Source organism: Bubalus kerabau, chromosome 7, assembly GCF_029407905.1.
Source record: "Bubalus kerabau isolate K-KA32 ecotype Philippines breed swamp buffalo chromosome 7, PCC_UOA_SB_1v2, whole genome shotgun sequence".
In the NCBI taxonomy this organism is placed as follows: domain Eukaryota; kingdom Metazoa; phylum Chordata; class Mammalia; order Artiodactyla; family Bovidae; genus Bubalus; species Bubalus kerabau.
The window spans coordinates 92472445-92488406 of record NC_073630.1 but is presented as its reverse complement, the minus strand read 5'-3'; the positions used below and the strand labels follow the sequence as shown (position 1 = coordinate 92488406).

Sequence of the window (15962 nt, the reverse complement as noted above, 5' to 3'; positions counted from 1 at the left end):
TATAAATAATTTAAAGTTTATTTAAGAAGTTGTTTATTTTAATCTCCTACCCATCATAGCAATTGTTATAGATTTTTAAAGTTACTGTACAGCAAAGTTTTGGAAAGTTTTCAAAGATTTAGAGATTATTTTCAGACTATTCTCTGTGTATTTATATTTGAAATATTAGAAATATGAAATATTATTTCATATTAAACTGTATTGGCTTAAGGGAAATTTTGAAAGAAACATTATCTCCCCCAAATTTAACATTCAGTATTAAATATGTATAGATTAAAAATAGGATTTATGTCTGATTGCTAAACAGGTGACTTTCAAAGATGGAATGATACAGAGTTTCTGATGTTATATTGGTTAAGAATTTATTTCATTTTAGTTATTACAGTGTTAAAAGTGCTTTAAACTTGTGAAATAAATTTTACCCAAATATGTTAGTGATATTTTATATAATAACTATCACCTTTTTATCAGCAAACTAAAAAAAAAAAAAAAAAAATACATCTTTCTACATATTCTTAAGTTGCAGTATGACAAGGGATGTCAAAATAAAACTTTTCCCTTAAAAGTCTTAAGAGCTGCTATTTCTAATTCTTTACATTTCTTTTCATTGAGTCTGGTATATGTTACTGTATCAGTGGTTCTCATTGTATGATCTGCAGCCCTCTCAAGTTCTCAGAAATCAATTAGAATGTTCAAAAGGTCAAAATTGTTTTCATCACTATACTAATATGTTACTTGCCTTTTTACTGGGTTGATTTATTTGCACTGATGATACAAAAGCAATAGTAGGTAAAATTGCTGGCCTCTTAAGGCCATGGCATCAAATTATACTAGTATCATTGTATTTATCATTACCATATACTCAGAGTTATAAAATTAAAAAGCCACTTTCACCTGAAGAATAATCTTGATAAAGCAGTAAATATTGATTTTTTGAAATCTCCATATATGATTACATATCCTATTAATGTTATTATGTGATAAAATGGGACGTACACATAAAGCACTACCACTGACAGACACACTATGTCTATCAAACTTAAGACATTTGGCAAATGTTCTCAAAAATGATCGAAGTGAGCCTATCACTTTAAGGAAAACAGTCAGTATTTGTTATTAGTGATAAAATTAAGCTTACAGGCACAAATTAGAATTTCGGAAGTTTTATTTGCCTGAGCTTCACAGCTTTGCAGTACTTAAAAACTTTTGTAATGAAACCAGTAGTGATATTAATGATGTGATTTTTGATATTGCTGGAGAAGGAAATGGCAACCCACTCCAGTATTCTTGCCTGGAGAATCCCATGGACAGAGTAGCCTGGCAGGCTATACAGTCCATGGGGTCACAAAATTGGACATGACTGAAGCGACTAACACTTTGATATTGTAGTTTGATTTTGAATTCGGTAAATATTAGTAAATATAACCCCTAAGGGAAGTCTTTGGGAGCAGTACAGTACTTCATAGGTGTATAAGGGTGTCCTGAGAACAAAAGATTTGAGAATAGCTGATTTAAGTCTTCTACTGCAGTCAAACATGTCTAACTAAGTATTAACATCATGACCTCCCTCATGCGCTACCCTTCCCCCATGAAAATAGACGAACACCTATGATTTCAGTAAGGAAAACAAATAGATTACATATGATATGAATAATACATTCTTAAAATATTCTACAAATTTAATTTTCTACTTTGAACTGTGGGCTTATATATTCCATTGAAATTATTTAGGATTGCATTGTATTTATCATTGATACTGAAGTTAAAATATTTTTCTCTCTTCTTCCTTTTTCTTCTGTTTGTTTCTCTTCCCACTTCCCTTTTCTCCTTTCATTTCTCCCTTCCTTCCATTTTTGGTATTTGTTTTCTAGGTGGAGTCTTTCATTTTGGATCAAGATGATTTGGAAAATCCAATGCTGGAAACGGCTTCCAAGTTACTTTTGTCAGGTACTGCTGATGGTGCAGACCTCAGGACAGTAGATCCAGAAACACAAGCTAGACTGGAAGCTTTACTAGAAGCTGCAGGTAAGTCTGCAAACTCTACATATATAATAAGCCTACCTAATTTTCCAAAGTTCATATGACTCTTAAAAATTCTAGTTATTATAAATATATGATCTTAGATATTTAGTATAAGACTATTGATAAAAGTTAAGGACTACTTTCTGGAGAATTACATGGAACATTTCATGAAAGCACGTTTTCATTGCCAGAATACAATTGACAGGTTACTGTAAACCTTATAAACAGAAACTTCATATACGGTCAGTTTATATTCATCTTGAATTCTAGTTTTGCACATTCATCCACTTCATAAAATGTATTTATATCCCCATATTAATACTCACAGCACTTTCTGTCTTTCATAGAAATGCACAGAACAGTGAAACTTTTGATATATTCTATGTGCATGTTTTCTGCTGAGATGATGCTCTCTGCCTTCTTGTGTCAGCTCTCATAATCAAGTGTCCTTTCCACAATCTACTTTGGGTTACATTTTCCACATTTTTGTGCCTTTTGTTGGTAATTTCACTGTTTAAAATGGCTCCCAAGTATAATGCTGAAGTGTTCTCTAGTGTTCTAAATGTGAGCAGGCTGTGATGTGCCTTGTGGAGAAAATAGGTGTATTAGGTAAGCCTTTTCAGCTCAAGTTACAGTGCTGTTGCCTGTGAGTTCAGTGTTAAAGAATCAAGTATAATATATTAAAAACACACATGAAACGAGCTTATGTATTGACTGGTTAATGCAGATGCTCAGGCCAGAGTCTTTCAGGCACCTAGCCCTGTATTTCCTTTTGGAAGAGTATTCATTAATTGAGTGTTCCCAGTGATTTTACAGAACATAATTACCATGAATAATAAGAATTGACTGTGTATAATTCCTTCCACTTTTTGCGTCATACACTGTTTTTAAAACCTTGTAAAGTGAGGGAAATGAAAATTGTGAAATTATTTAAAAATATGTCATAAGAGTAACAGGGAATGATTCTCCTGAAGATGAAGAGACTTGAATTGAATATAAGAGAGCTGTTTGTTTTCTCTTGTCCGAAGAGGCAAAACCAGGTTTAAAGATGCTACATGAAGGTAGATTTCAGCTGAAAGGAGCTATCTTTGGAGATAGAATTCCTTTTTATAGAATGCTAATAGTTGCTTTGTTTTTCTCATCTTTGTGTTTATTCCCATTTTTTCCCGTTTTCTTTACAGTAGCTAACAATCAAGATATCAGCTAAGCCGAGTTCTCATCTGTAGGCTATAGAAGAAAATTCACTTCCAAGTTTATTATGTTGGTAGCAGAATTCAGTTCCTTGGAAATGTGGGACTGAAATCTTGATATTTGTACAGACTGTCAACTGCAACTGCTCTCTTGTATAGCAAACCTGTTTGAGACTGTCCACATTTCCTTCATCTTCATATCAACATGGCATGTAGAAGAATCCTTGTGCTTTGAATCTCTGACTTCTTTTTCCAACCAGCTATAGAAATTTCTTTGCTCTTCCTGGGGTCATGTTTGATAGGGTCAGGCCCACCCAGATAACCTTGTTATCTTCAGGTCAGCTATTCCATGGGAAAAGTGAAAGTGAAAGTCGCTCAGTCATGTTGACTCTTTGCAACCCCATGGACTATACAGTTCATGGAATTCTCCAGGCCAGAATACCAGAGTGGGTAGCCTTTCCCTTCTCCAGGGGATCTTCCCAATCAGGGATTGAACCCAGGTCTCCTGCATTGGAGGTGGATTCTTTACCAGCTGAGCCACAAAGAAATCCAAGAATACTGGAGTGGGTAGCCTATCCCTTCTCCAGTGGATCTTCCCAATTCAGGAACCAAACTGGGGTCTCCTGCATTACAGGTGAATTTTTTGCCAGCTGAGCTATCAGTGAAGCTAATCATGAGGATAAAAATCTGTCAAATTCACAGTCCCAAAGATTATATATAGTGTGTAAACCAGAGCTGGGTATTCTTGGGAACATTTTAGAATCCCTAGTATACCAATGATTGTACAGAAGCCACTCCATTTCTTTGAAACCCCAGATGTCAATATCTTTAAGTCTTTTCTCTGTGGCTGTTTAATTTCTTGCCTGTTTTTGTCTAGGCTTCCCTGGTGTCTTAGATGGTAAAGAATCTGCCTGCAATGCAGGAGACCTGAGTTTGATCCCTGGGTTGGGAAGATCCCCTGGAGAAGGGAATGGCAACCCATTCTTGCATTCTTGCCTGGAGAATCCCATGGATGGAGGAGTCTGGTGGGCTACAGTCCAAGAGTCAGACATGACTGAGTGACTAACACACAACACACACACATTTTTGTCTAGTGAAATGCTGGCTGCCAGCGTTTTGAGAGCTGAGAGTAGAAAGGGGGCCAAGGATCTCACTGTTTATCATGCATATGCTCATCTGATCCTCATTTTCAGTTTAGTATTATCTTTTCTTCGTCTATACTTGATGTGTCCTAGCCCAGGGTCTTTCTGGTTTAGTTTATTTAGAGAACAGTCATCTGCTGTGCAGTTTGTGGATGGAGTCTTAAATGTCTAAATGCTCCTCATAGGAGTTCAGCCAGTCTCTCTGCTTTCCAACCCAAACCTTACCCTTGTACCTGGAACCTGTATATAGCTACAGGGCCGATCACCTTATTTCTCTTGATTATCTATGGTTCTGCTTACTTTGTTTTGCCAAGTCAGTTACATCTCGTCTTTACTTTGTATTCATTAATATTAGCTTTGATTTATAAACTTCTAGTTTTATCAAAGATGAAGTTCCTGTTATATTTTAGTTTTCCTCTGAGTAAGTTCTAAGAAGAAAAAGGGCAGAAATAATTATCTTAAAATAATCTTGAAATAAGAAATCTAATCTTTTAATTCACCTTTTCTCTGAAGTTATATGGTTCTGTTGTTCAATTGATTAAACGTCCTAACTTGGAAAAAATAATCTGGTCATGTATGTTTTATTTGATCTCAACTGATTAATATCTAATAATTGAATAAGACTAGTAAAAAAGATCACAGTAATCCAGAATGGTGAGATTAATTTTCAATCATTATTTATTTGAAAGGTTGCTATATATTTCTTAGATTACTTCCTAGTTATTTTTATAAAATAGATATCTTATGAAGATACAAGAAATCCATAAAAATTTAATATAGAATATTTTGTTCTCAATGTTATTTCTTTTTAAAACGGAAATTACTTTCTCCTGATCCAGATATATTCTCTTGTTTAACGGTTCTTTTTGCTGTCGTTGACAAACGGTTGTTAAATAGCCAGCAAGAGCTGGCTGAAATGTTGGGGCTAATTCTCTCCTGTGAGAATGCATCTGTAAGCTTGGTCTTAATAATGTTAGGATATTTAACTAACCACAGATGTCTTATTGACTAAATACTACTATAGCAGGTTTAGACTATAGCTGGCTTTTGGTATTAGTAATAGGAATTATACAGTAGGTATCTGTCTTATCAAACCAAGACTGCTTTTATTCTCTGTACATCTTGATTGTAACAGACACTAATTTGATTGCTCCTTACATTTGTTACATCTAAAATCAGAAAGGCTTCTTGCCAGATTTATTCCATAAGATGTTATATTTCATATCTTGAATTTTTCAGAAAGGAAAGCAAATGCATGTAAACTTTTTATAAACTTCAAATACAAACTTATATGATATTTTTTAGTCTTTCCACTATTAAAAGAAATCTGCTCAAATATGTTTATTATCATCATTTGGGACATCTTTTTGGTCTGTGTCTTAGTTAAATAGTTTCTTTAAAAACTTATATTTGAATCATTTAGGGGTCTTCTTTAAAAATGTAGGTTATCAGTTGGTAATTTTGGGTTCTGAGATTCTGCATTTCTAACAAATTGCCAAATGACAGTAATGCTTTTTGTTTATGAACCATGTGTTATGTAGTGGGGTTCCTTAATATCCCTTATAACATTAGATATTTTATCTTCAAGTTAGAGCAAAGATTCTTAAATCCTGGCTGTACATCAGCATCTCCTTAAGAGTTTTTAAAATATGTAGATCCCTAGGCCTCACTTTTACCTGAATTATATCTTTAGATATAGGAGAGCTCAACATCTGAATTCTTGAAAGCCTTCACTGATGGGTAGCCTGTATTAAGCACTGCTGAGTTAGAATAGTAACTAAGTTAGAGATCAGCTTGCTTTATAGTAATATCTAGAATAGCAACAAGTTATGTCTCATGCACATGGTAACTAACCATTTCTGTTTTTGAAACTTAAAAAAAAATTTGCTATTCTAACTGTCTTTTTTAGACATGATGCTTTTAGACATGATTTTGGGTGTGTGTGTTAAGTTGTAGTTGTAATTTGAAGCAAATAGATACTCACAGGTAGGTTATCTTTTATGTAGCCTGTAGTGTCTTTTCAGTCCATTTTTTGGTCACAAGTGGTAGTAGCCCAACTAAATATTCTTAAGCTAAAGTGGCCATATACCAAAAGTATGGGGTTGGTGCTAGCTTCTGGCACTGCTAGAATCAATGAATCAAATAAAACTTTATCAGTAATATCTCCTTTGTATTTCTCTGCTCTCCTGTATATTGACTTATTTTGGGTAGTCTTTTTCTCCTTGTGGTGATAAAAGTGGCTAAATAGCACTTGGCAATTTGGCAACCTTTAAACATAGGTTCTTCTTCTAATGTATAGCAAACCTCTATGGATACCCAGTTGTTCCAGCAAATACCAGCGACCCATTTCTAGAACCAGAGAGTCACAGAGTTGAGCATGTATGGACTACATAAAAGGAGTAAGATTATTAGACAGTTGGAGAACAGTGCTTTCCCAAGATTCTAGCCAGGCAATATATATCTATCCACTATATCATTTGGAAGTTAACATAAATAGTTAAGTAACTTGAATTTTGCTTTGTTTCTCCTTTTGGGTATATCCAAATTGGTGTGAAAATAATATAATAGGAATAGGCAAATTATCTACGGCTGATGGTAAAGCCTTTGCAGATCCTGAAGTGCTTCGGAGGTTGACGTCATCTGTTAGTTGTGCGTTGGATGAAGCTGCTGCTGCACTTACTCGCATGAGAGCTGAAAGCACAGCAAATGCAGGGCAGTCGGACAAGTAAGTATATTTCTACTGTGATCAGTATAAAAATATTTTCTTAAAGATAATAAAAAAGCTAACATTTACTGAGCATATATTTTGTGCCTGACACTGTACTAAATAACCACTTTACATTTGATACCTTGTTTATACTAAAAAAAAAACTTAGGTATAGATTTTATTTTTATTTCCATTTTACTTATGAAAAACTGAAAAGAAGTAACTTAATCAAGATCAAATAAATAACAAGTAGCAGAGCCAGAACACCCCTATCTGTCTGACTACAAAACTGACTTCATAGCTAATATGTTATAAAAGACCTGTTGCTGATTTAGATTTTGTTTTCTTTTTTTTTTAATGTTTTCCTGATAAAGAAGTCAATGATTTCTACTTCATGTGCATGAGAAAAAAAAAAGTGAAAGTTGCTCAGTCATGTCCCAGTCTTTGTTATCCCATGAACTGTAGCCCGCCAGGATCTTCTATCCATGAAATTCTCCAGGCAGGAATACTGGAGTGGGTTGCCATTACCTTCTCCAGGGGATCTTTCCAACCCAGGGATCAAACCCTGATCTACATTGAAGGCAGTTTCTTTATGGTCTGAGCCACCAGGGAAGCCCACTTCATGTGTATGGTAGTGGTGGTGGTTTAGTCGCTAAGTCACGTCCGACTCTTGCGACCCCATGGACTATAGCCTGCCAGGCTCCTCTGTCCATAGGATTCTCCAGGCAAGAATACTGGAGTGGGTTGCCATTTCCTTCTCCATTCATGTCATTGCTATTGCTAAGTCATTCAGTCGTGTCCGACTCTGTGTGACCCCATAGACGGCAGCCCACCAGGCTCCCCCGTGCCTGGGATTCTCCAGGCAAGAACACTGGAGTGGGTTGCCATTTCCTTCTCCAGTGCATGAAAGTGAAAAGTGAAAGTCATGTCATAGTTCTGACCATTTTGAAGGGACGGTTTTTATTTGTTTTTGAATGTTCAAAAATTTTGTAAATGTAGTTTCCATAACTTGAATATGATTGTGTTCCAAGGATGTTACCTTTCTATATCCTATAGTTCCTTTTATATAATACTTCACATTTAATAAGAACTCAGTAAATATTTTGTGACTTGGCCTATTAAGTTTTTCTAATGATGTTGTGCAATAAAAAAAAAATATCACGTCATCTTGTATATAAAACAATTATGGATAGTATAGTTAAAAATATAATGCCAGGGAAGCAGCTGGAAAAGAACCATTAATAACATGTTACTGTCTTGATTCCTCAAAGGCTTCTTTTTTTCCCTTTAATTAAAAACAAGCCATTAAGCCATTTTGTTTACAGTCGACCCTTGAACAACACAGGTCTGACTGCACAGGTCCATTTATACACAGGTTTATTTTTTAATTTCTTTTTTTGGCTGCACTGCAGAGCTTGTGGGATCTCAGTTTCCTGACTAGGAATTAAACCTGGGCCACAGCAGTGGCTACCAAATCCTAACCTATAGACTACCAGGGAACTCCCAGCACAGGATTTTTTTGATAATAAATACTGTACTGCTGCACAGTCTGTGGTTGGTTGAATATATAGATATAGAGGAACTATAGATACAGAGGAACTACATATATGGAGGGCTGACTGTTAAGTTATTTGCAGATTTTCAACTGAGTGGAGTGTGGTTACCCCTCACCCCCATGTTGTTCAGGGGTCAACTGCATTTTAGCCATTGCCTTTAAACAGTTGAGGAAATAGGAATATTCTTTTGTGTATGAATTTAGAGAATAAAAAATAACATTCGAGAATTGTCTTTTGTATAATAGTATTTTTAAGACTGAAGGAGAGGTTATATAATATTAGCAAGAGTGTGAATTTGCTGTTTCTCTTAACTCTGTCTTCATTCATCTAATTCTTCATTCATTTTATTAATTTATTTTACCATCCTTCTCATTGATTGACTCTAGTTAACCTCAGGTTCTGTTCCTTAGTTACCATTCAGTTTTAGTAGCCTACAATATTATTGATATTCTTTAGATGTTTTTCAATGTAGTGCCTTCTGAGACTGGCAAGAGAAGAGATTTTAAACACTTTGGAGAGTCTAGTTCAAACGGGAAATAGGAACAATAAAGAGTCATTGATTCTTTGGCATTGAAAGTACTAGAAGTGATCAGCAAAACAGTAGAGCATGTTTGTGACAGTCATATTTGTTCAGCAAAGTTTGAGAACCAAGGGGAGTGCAGTGATGCTGGGTGCCAGATTTTACATTAGTTAAGTGTGGAGCCATGTACCAAATTTAACATACATTTTGCTTGGAAGTTTTGAACTTCAGCTGTTGCTAGAGTAGTTCCTGAAAGGCTGTTTTAAAGCTAACACACCTAAGGAAATGGAGTGAAAGTTCAAATGGGAAAATAGAGGAGAATATGTGCCTGAGGGGCAAAGAAAGAATGCGAGATCACCTGAAAGGGAGAAAAGAGTGTGCTTTTTTTTTTACAGGAAATGTCATGTGGGAGGGATTTGTCCTGAACTTACTTAAAGGTGATAGAGAACACTGAGTCTAGAGACTGTCAGTGCCTGTAAAATGCAAGATTAAGAGAAACTTATTAAGTGCTGTTTAAGACTTTCACTTTGGCAAGGGTCAGTACAGTTAACAAGGGACTTTGGGCAGAAAACATTGAATGGAAAAGTGCTAAGGTAGTGTTTGGGGTTGGAGGTCATGTTGCATTTTTAATAGAGTAATCAGGGAAATCCTCACATAGAAGGTGGTTTTTTAGCAAAGACTTGAAATAGATAACATTGAGTTATTTGGGACTTTCCTGGTGGCTCAGATGGTAAAGCATCTGCCTACAACGCGGGAGACCTGGGTTCAGTCCCTGCGTTGGGAAGATCTCCTGGAGAAAAGGCAATGATCTGTGCCTGAAAGAAGTTCTCTTGTCAGGGGGATAGCAGATACATAAATCTTGGCCTTGCAGCCGAACTAGCATATTTAATGAAAAACATGAAATCCAACTTGGCTAAAGTGGAAAGAGTAAGAGTGAGAATAGTAGGTGATGAAACCAGAGAAGTAAAAGGAGTATGAGATCCTCCCACTGGACAGGATAAGAATTTAACTTTTACTCTGAGTAAGGTTAGAAGCTGGTGGAGGATTCTGAGCAGAGGAGTAACATGATCAACTTCCCTTTTTAAACAAGATCTCTCTGGTACCATCATTGAAAAGCCTGGAGGAGAGCAGGGGTAAAAGCAGGGAGACTGCTTAGGAGACTTTACCATAATCATGATCAAGGATGATGTTGAAACTGAGTTTTAGTGGGAGTAGGGGAATGGAAAAGAGGTTATCCTTGGATGCCTTTAGTACCTAAAGTGGCAGGGCCATGTTTTAATAAGAAGCTGTAAGAATTGAGGTTTATTTTAAATAAAGAGAATATTAATTGAGACTTGGATTTAGTGTTTTGCTAAGAATGAATTTTATCTATAAGTGAAAACATCTTTAGAAATGTCCATAATTGAAATTCTTATGGGCGATTTACAGGGCAAAAACTTACACTTTCAGTCTAATTTTCTGTTGTTCTACCACTTCTTTGACTCTTTTTGCTTGAATTAAGCCTTTGCCTTACCTGCGTGTTTTTCATACTTCCCCAAAATGTGATGGTATAAGTAAATACTTCGAAAAAAAAAGAATCTGCTTATCAGTTATTTATCAGTTCAGTTCAGTCACTCATTCATGTCTGACTCTTTGCGACCCCATGGACTGCAGCATCCAGGCTTCCTTGTCTATCACCAACTCCCGGAGCTCGCTCAAACTCGTGTCCATTAAGTCGGTGATGCCAGCCAACCATCTCATCCTCTGTCATCCCCTTCTCCTCCTGCCTTCATATTTTCCCTGCATCAGGGTCTTTTCCAGTAAGTCGGCTCTTCGCATCAGGTAGCCAAAGTATTGAAACTTTAGCTTCAGCATCAGTCCTTCCAATGAATATTTGGGACTGATTTCTTTCAGATTTGACTGGTTTGATCTTGCAGTTCAAGGGACTCTCACGAGTCTTCTCCAGCACCATAGTTATTTCTAGATTAGTCCAAAGTATATGCTCAAAACTTTCCTGTCTCATTTCCTTTTACTTAATTGTAGAACCCAGATAGGCCTTTATAATTAGTGAAAGTTTTATCCATTTCATTAAATTTTATAAAATTTTTCTAGGGGCTGAGCTTTGCAAACAGAACTATAGTTGTAACTCAAATTTTTCTTCATGTGATCTTCTATACAATTTTATGTTTTTAACTTTGGGGTTTTTTTTTTCCCTACAAATAGTAAATAAGACTGTGTTTCAGCTACATGACTGAAAACAGTTTGTAATGTTGATAATTTTAATTGAGTGACTTTTATATGTAGATTTTAAAAACTCAGGCTTCCCTGGTGGCTCAGACAGTAAAGAATCTGCCTGCAATGAGGGAGACCTGAGTTCACTCCCTGGGTTGGGAAGATCCCATGGAGAAGGGAATGGCTACCCACTCCACTCAGTGAACTGAATCATTTTATTTTCTTTTTGTTATGAGTCATATTGAAATAATCATTCTTATTTAGTGCTACTGTCCAGATTAACTTCAAAAATCAATACTTAATGCCAGGCAATTTTTTATTTTCTTACATCCTGATATCATAATATTCTTCTCCTAATAGCCGCAGTTTGGCAGAAGCCTGTTCAGAAGGAGATGTAAATGCTGTGCGAAAGTTACTCATTGAAGGGCGAAGTGTAAATGAACATACCGAGGAAGGGGAGAGCCTTCTTTGTTTAGCTTGTTCTGCTGGATATTATGAGCTTGCACAGGTTTGTATTATCAAAATAAAGCTCACAGGTTTTTTTGTTTTGTTTTGTTTGTTTTGTCAAAATTTGGCCTGTGTATTAAGGAAATAAAATGAAATCAACCATCAGGCTCATTTCAAGAAATAGTTTTGTTAGATATAATTTTTGTTTATTGGCTTTTTTCTGTAATATGACTAGGTAGGTGTTAATGTAAATGTATGTTCAAGAAATTTTGATGAATACATAATTTTCTAATATCCTTTCAACTTTTTCTTTTGTAAGGTTTTGTTGGCAATGCATGCGAATGTGGAAGATAGGGGGATCAAAGGTGACATTACACCCTTAATGGCTGCTGCTAATGGAGGACATGTCAAAATTGTGAAGTTGCTGCTAGCTCATAAAGCTGATGTCAATGCACAGTCTTCAACAGGTTTTGCATACCTCTTTTTCAGTATTTAAATCTTAACACCCTCTATTAGTAATTAATTCAGATGAAAGTGCTCATTAGTGATACTTTTGCAGTTATCAGTACTGTAGATTTGTGTACATCTGTGCATTATGCTTAAAGTATATACAATGTGTTTTGAATGAAATATCTCCTGTTTTATGTATGAGGGCTATCTTGGCCTTGGTTCTTTTATATTAAACACTGACTGGGTTAGACGGACCATTTTCTTAGAAATAAAGAAGTATAGGCCACACCTCCCAAACACAGGTTTTCTATTTATCAGGGAAGAAGGGAAGGGAAGATAGGGAGAAGAACAAGAAGGATATGGAGTAGAAGGTAGGTGTGTCACTGTCTAGTGTTATTAAATTGTGGCCTAGAGGAAAACAAAGGCATTATGCTCCACAAGAGATAGAATGTTAATCTAAATCAATTTTTTTTTTCTTTCAAACTTGGGCATAGATGAATTTGTATCAAAGCTCTAAAATATATGAAAATACATTTTGTGCATTTCCTTCATGCAAGATTTTCAAACTTATTAAATATTTTAAATAATTTTAAAGGTCTATATAGGTTCTGATTTGAGGAGGTTTTAGGAATCCTTATTTTACCCAGAAGTTTTTTTACCCCCTCTATAAGGGAAATTTTTATCATTAAGAGGGAATGTTTTTGAAATTATTTTAACTTTGACTACCAGTTAATTGATGTTTAAAGTTGTAGTAAAAGCAACGTGTGATTAAAAGGACCAGTATGAGGTATATCTATATATGATGAATAATTGCAATCTAAAGAACAAATACACTTTGGGAAACATTTCTCAAATTTAAAGTTAGAATGAATGTGACTTTTTTCTCATGAGAAAAGTTTGTTTCAGAATTGCTCAGTTCTTTTATAACCCTACAGTTGTGATAAGTGTATATGATTTTCCTCATGTGTTTAACCCTGATTTTGAAATGGAAAAAATAGGGAGTTGGTTTCAGTAAGATAAAATGTAATAAAGAAAAGAATTATATGTATAAGTGTAATAGCTAAATTTATTAAAGTTTTATAGTCTCCTATGTTAGTTTTCTCTTTGATACTAAATCTGTTTTATTTTGCTATTTTATCTGAATGTCTATTTTTCTTCATTAAAATAGGCAATACAGCACTTACATATGCTTGTGCTGGAGGGTATGTAGATGTTGTAAAGGTGCTCTTGGAATCCGGTGCTAGTATTGAGGACCATAATGAAAATGGTCATACTCCTCTTATGGAAGCTGGAAGTGCTGGACATGTGGAAGTAGCCAGATTGCTGCTAGAAAATGGGGCTGGCATTAATACGCATTCCAATGAATTTAAAGAGAGTGCCCTTACATTAGCTTGCTACAAAGGTACAGTAAAAAAACTTTTTTTTTTTAAATGAAGTTTTTAAACTCATGAAATGACAGTTCATGTAGTATGGTTATTCACTTAAAAAATAAAAGATGGTAATAGTATGTAGTATGTTATAAATAAAAGTGTTTAAAGTATTTCAGAGGTTAAAAGTTTTTAGTATGTGGAGTTTATATAATTTTTAAAATATTCAATATTATAAATATTGTCAATGAAAAATAGTAATTGACCCAGTTTTTATCAGAAACATAATTTTAATATGCATTGTACTTTTTAATGTTTATGCTTGTGTTTTCACTGGTTTACACAAAAGTATCCTATTGAATTCAGACGTATTTAGGCTGTAAATTTAAAGTAAACGCAGTGGAAATCAAAACGATTTATTAACAAGAAGGTATGTAATCATGAAGAAGGAGAAAAATGGAAAAGAAAGTGAGGATATATGAAAAAAAATTATAAGTGATGTGAAGGCAGTTTGTATTCAAAAGAACAATTTTTTAGAGTATCATCAACATGTGTAATAAAGGAAGAGCTGGTTGAAATTGAATCTACCTGCCCAGATATAGTTGTACAAAGAGGTTAGTAACATAGTCTTCTAAGTGACATCAGTCAACCTGAAAATATCGGTAACAGAGTAAAGTATCTTATTTTGGGGGTGAAGATAATTGTCTGAATAAATATTTAATTTTCAGCTATCTATGATTTAGATTCTGGATTCTAAAATGATAGCCACAGAGCCATATATTTTTCAGAATCAACCTTTATGACAGATAAATGTCTATAAATGAAGAAACTTTTCAAAAAGAAAATCTCATGAAATATTATATGTGCATAGCCATTCAATTCAATGTTTTCTACCATCTGCAGCTGTGTCTTCTTTCTATCATAAAATAAGTGATACATTTTTGACCTAGAGGCATCAAGAAAAAGCTCTTGAAAGGCAAAATACAAAATTTAAGGAAGCACTCACTCTGAGTGGCTGAAGCTTCATATCCACTAGCTTTTGAGTGAAAGGGAAGTCACTCATTCGTGTCCGACTCTTCATGACCCCATGGACTGCAGCCTACCAGGCTCCTCCGTCCGTGGGATTTTCCAGGCAAGAGTACTGGAGTGGGGTGCCATCGCCTTCTCCGAGCTTTTGAGTGAATGTCTCCTTAAATTTTGCACCCAGGACTTTGATTCCCTCACTCTGGTGTTGGCCCCAATGTTGTTTTTCTATTTCAGAGCAGCCAAAGTTTTGTTAGGTCTTTAGGAATAATTTCAGTTAAAAACATGGCTAAAATAATCCTTATACAAATAAATGACTGAAATTTAAGTTAAATGTTAAAATAGGCTCCCAAGGACTTTTGATTATCTGGTGTTACAGATAATTCAGATTAAGGGTGCTTAGGAAGCCCAGCTGAGGTCTCTTAGTTCTCCACTTCTGTTTGGTAGTTAAGCAGAGGTTGATCTTCATTGTGAGGAGAGGAATTAAGCCTTGGGGCAGCCTCTAGGGCAGGCTGATTGGGTGGCTTTCTCTCACCTTTTCACAAATAGTTTGAAAGCAAAACTGGCTCCATTTTATCACTGAAAGCCACCTGGCCAGTGAGCATTGAGATGGGGTTATATATAACTGCTCTTCCCTCTCTGCTTTGCTTGTAGCCCCATCCTGCTGAGGTTAGGGCTTGCAGGCTTTTATTAAAGAACCTGGATAAAGAAATGAGCTCCTGGAGAACATTTCTACTACTTCCAGGGATCTGTGCACACTCTTAACTTTGCTCTATTTCTCGTGAGGTCTCCTAGGATACCTCCATTGACATGGAGGAGATGGGGAAGGGATAGAATTCAGGCCAGGACTAAACATTGATGTGGACTTTGGGAAGGGAGAATGACAGAGAGGAAGGAAGTATAATTTGTTAGCAAAAACAAGGTATGGCAGATACAACACTTACTCACCAAAGTTAATTTAGTTTTAACTATGATTCCACTATCCAGTCCTTCCCTCCATTCCCAGTTGATTGAGAATTGACTGAAGCTCATTCCAGATACAGTTGGAGAAAAAATTAGTAACTTTTCTATTGTTTCTTACATGGTATCTGAAGTCCTTTTAAAAATATAATCGGTAATCCTTGTAACTACTCATAAGGTAATCATTATGTGAATTGAAGTTTATCGATTATTTGAAACTGTGAATATATATGTATGTGTCTATATATGTTAATATCTAAATGGATAAATATAAATGGTGTTGTTTCAAGGATATTTTTATATATGCAGTTTCCAACTTACATACAGCTTGTTCCTAAAACATCTGTGAGTTTGTTATTGAAACTTA

The 15962-nt window shown here is 35.3% G+C and overlaps 1 protein-coding gene across 10 annotated transcripts in view; it reads left to right on the top strand.

Moving 5' to 3' along the window:
• Nucleotides 1-15962, top strand: part of ANKRD17 (ankyrin repeat domain 17) — a 165713-nt gene that overhangs the window by 74517 nt on the left and 75234 nt on the right. For 7 of the 10 annotated variants that reach the window (XM_055588777.1, XM_055588779.1, XM_055588776.1 and 4 more), the window contains exons 2-6: nt 1872-2025; nt 6923-7079; nt 11709-11856; nt 12115-12262; nt 13414-13647. In XM_055588777.1, the coding sequence (XP_055444752.1) occupies nt 1872-2025; nt 6923-7079; nt 11709-11856; nt 12115-12262; nt 13414-13647 (841 nt within the window). Of the gene's footprint in view, nt 1-1871; nt 2026-6922; nt 7080-11708; nt 11857-12114; nt 12263-13413; nt 13648-15114; nt 15558-15583; nt 15774-15962 lie in introns of those variants that run through there. The other 3 variants (XM_055588778.1, XM_055588786.1, XM_055588788.1) reach the window with 3 other exon arrangements.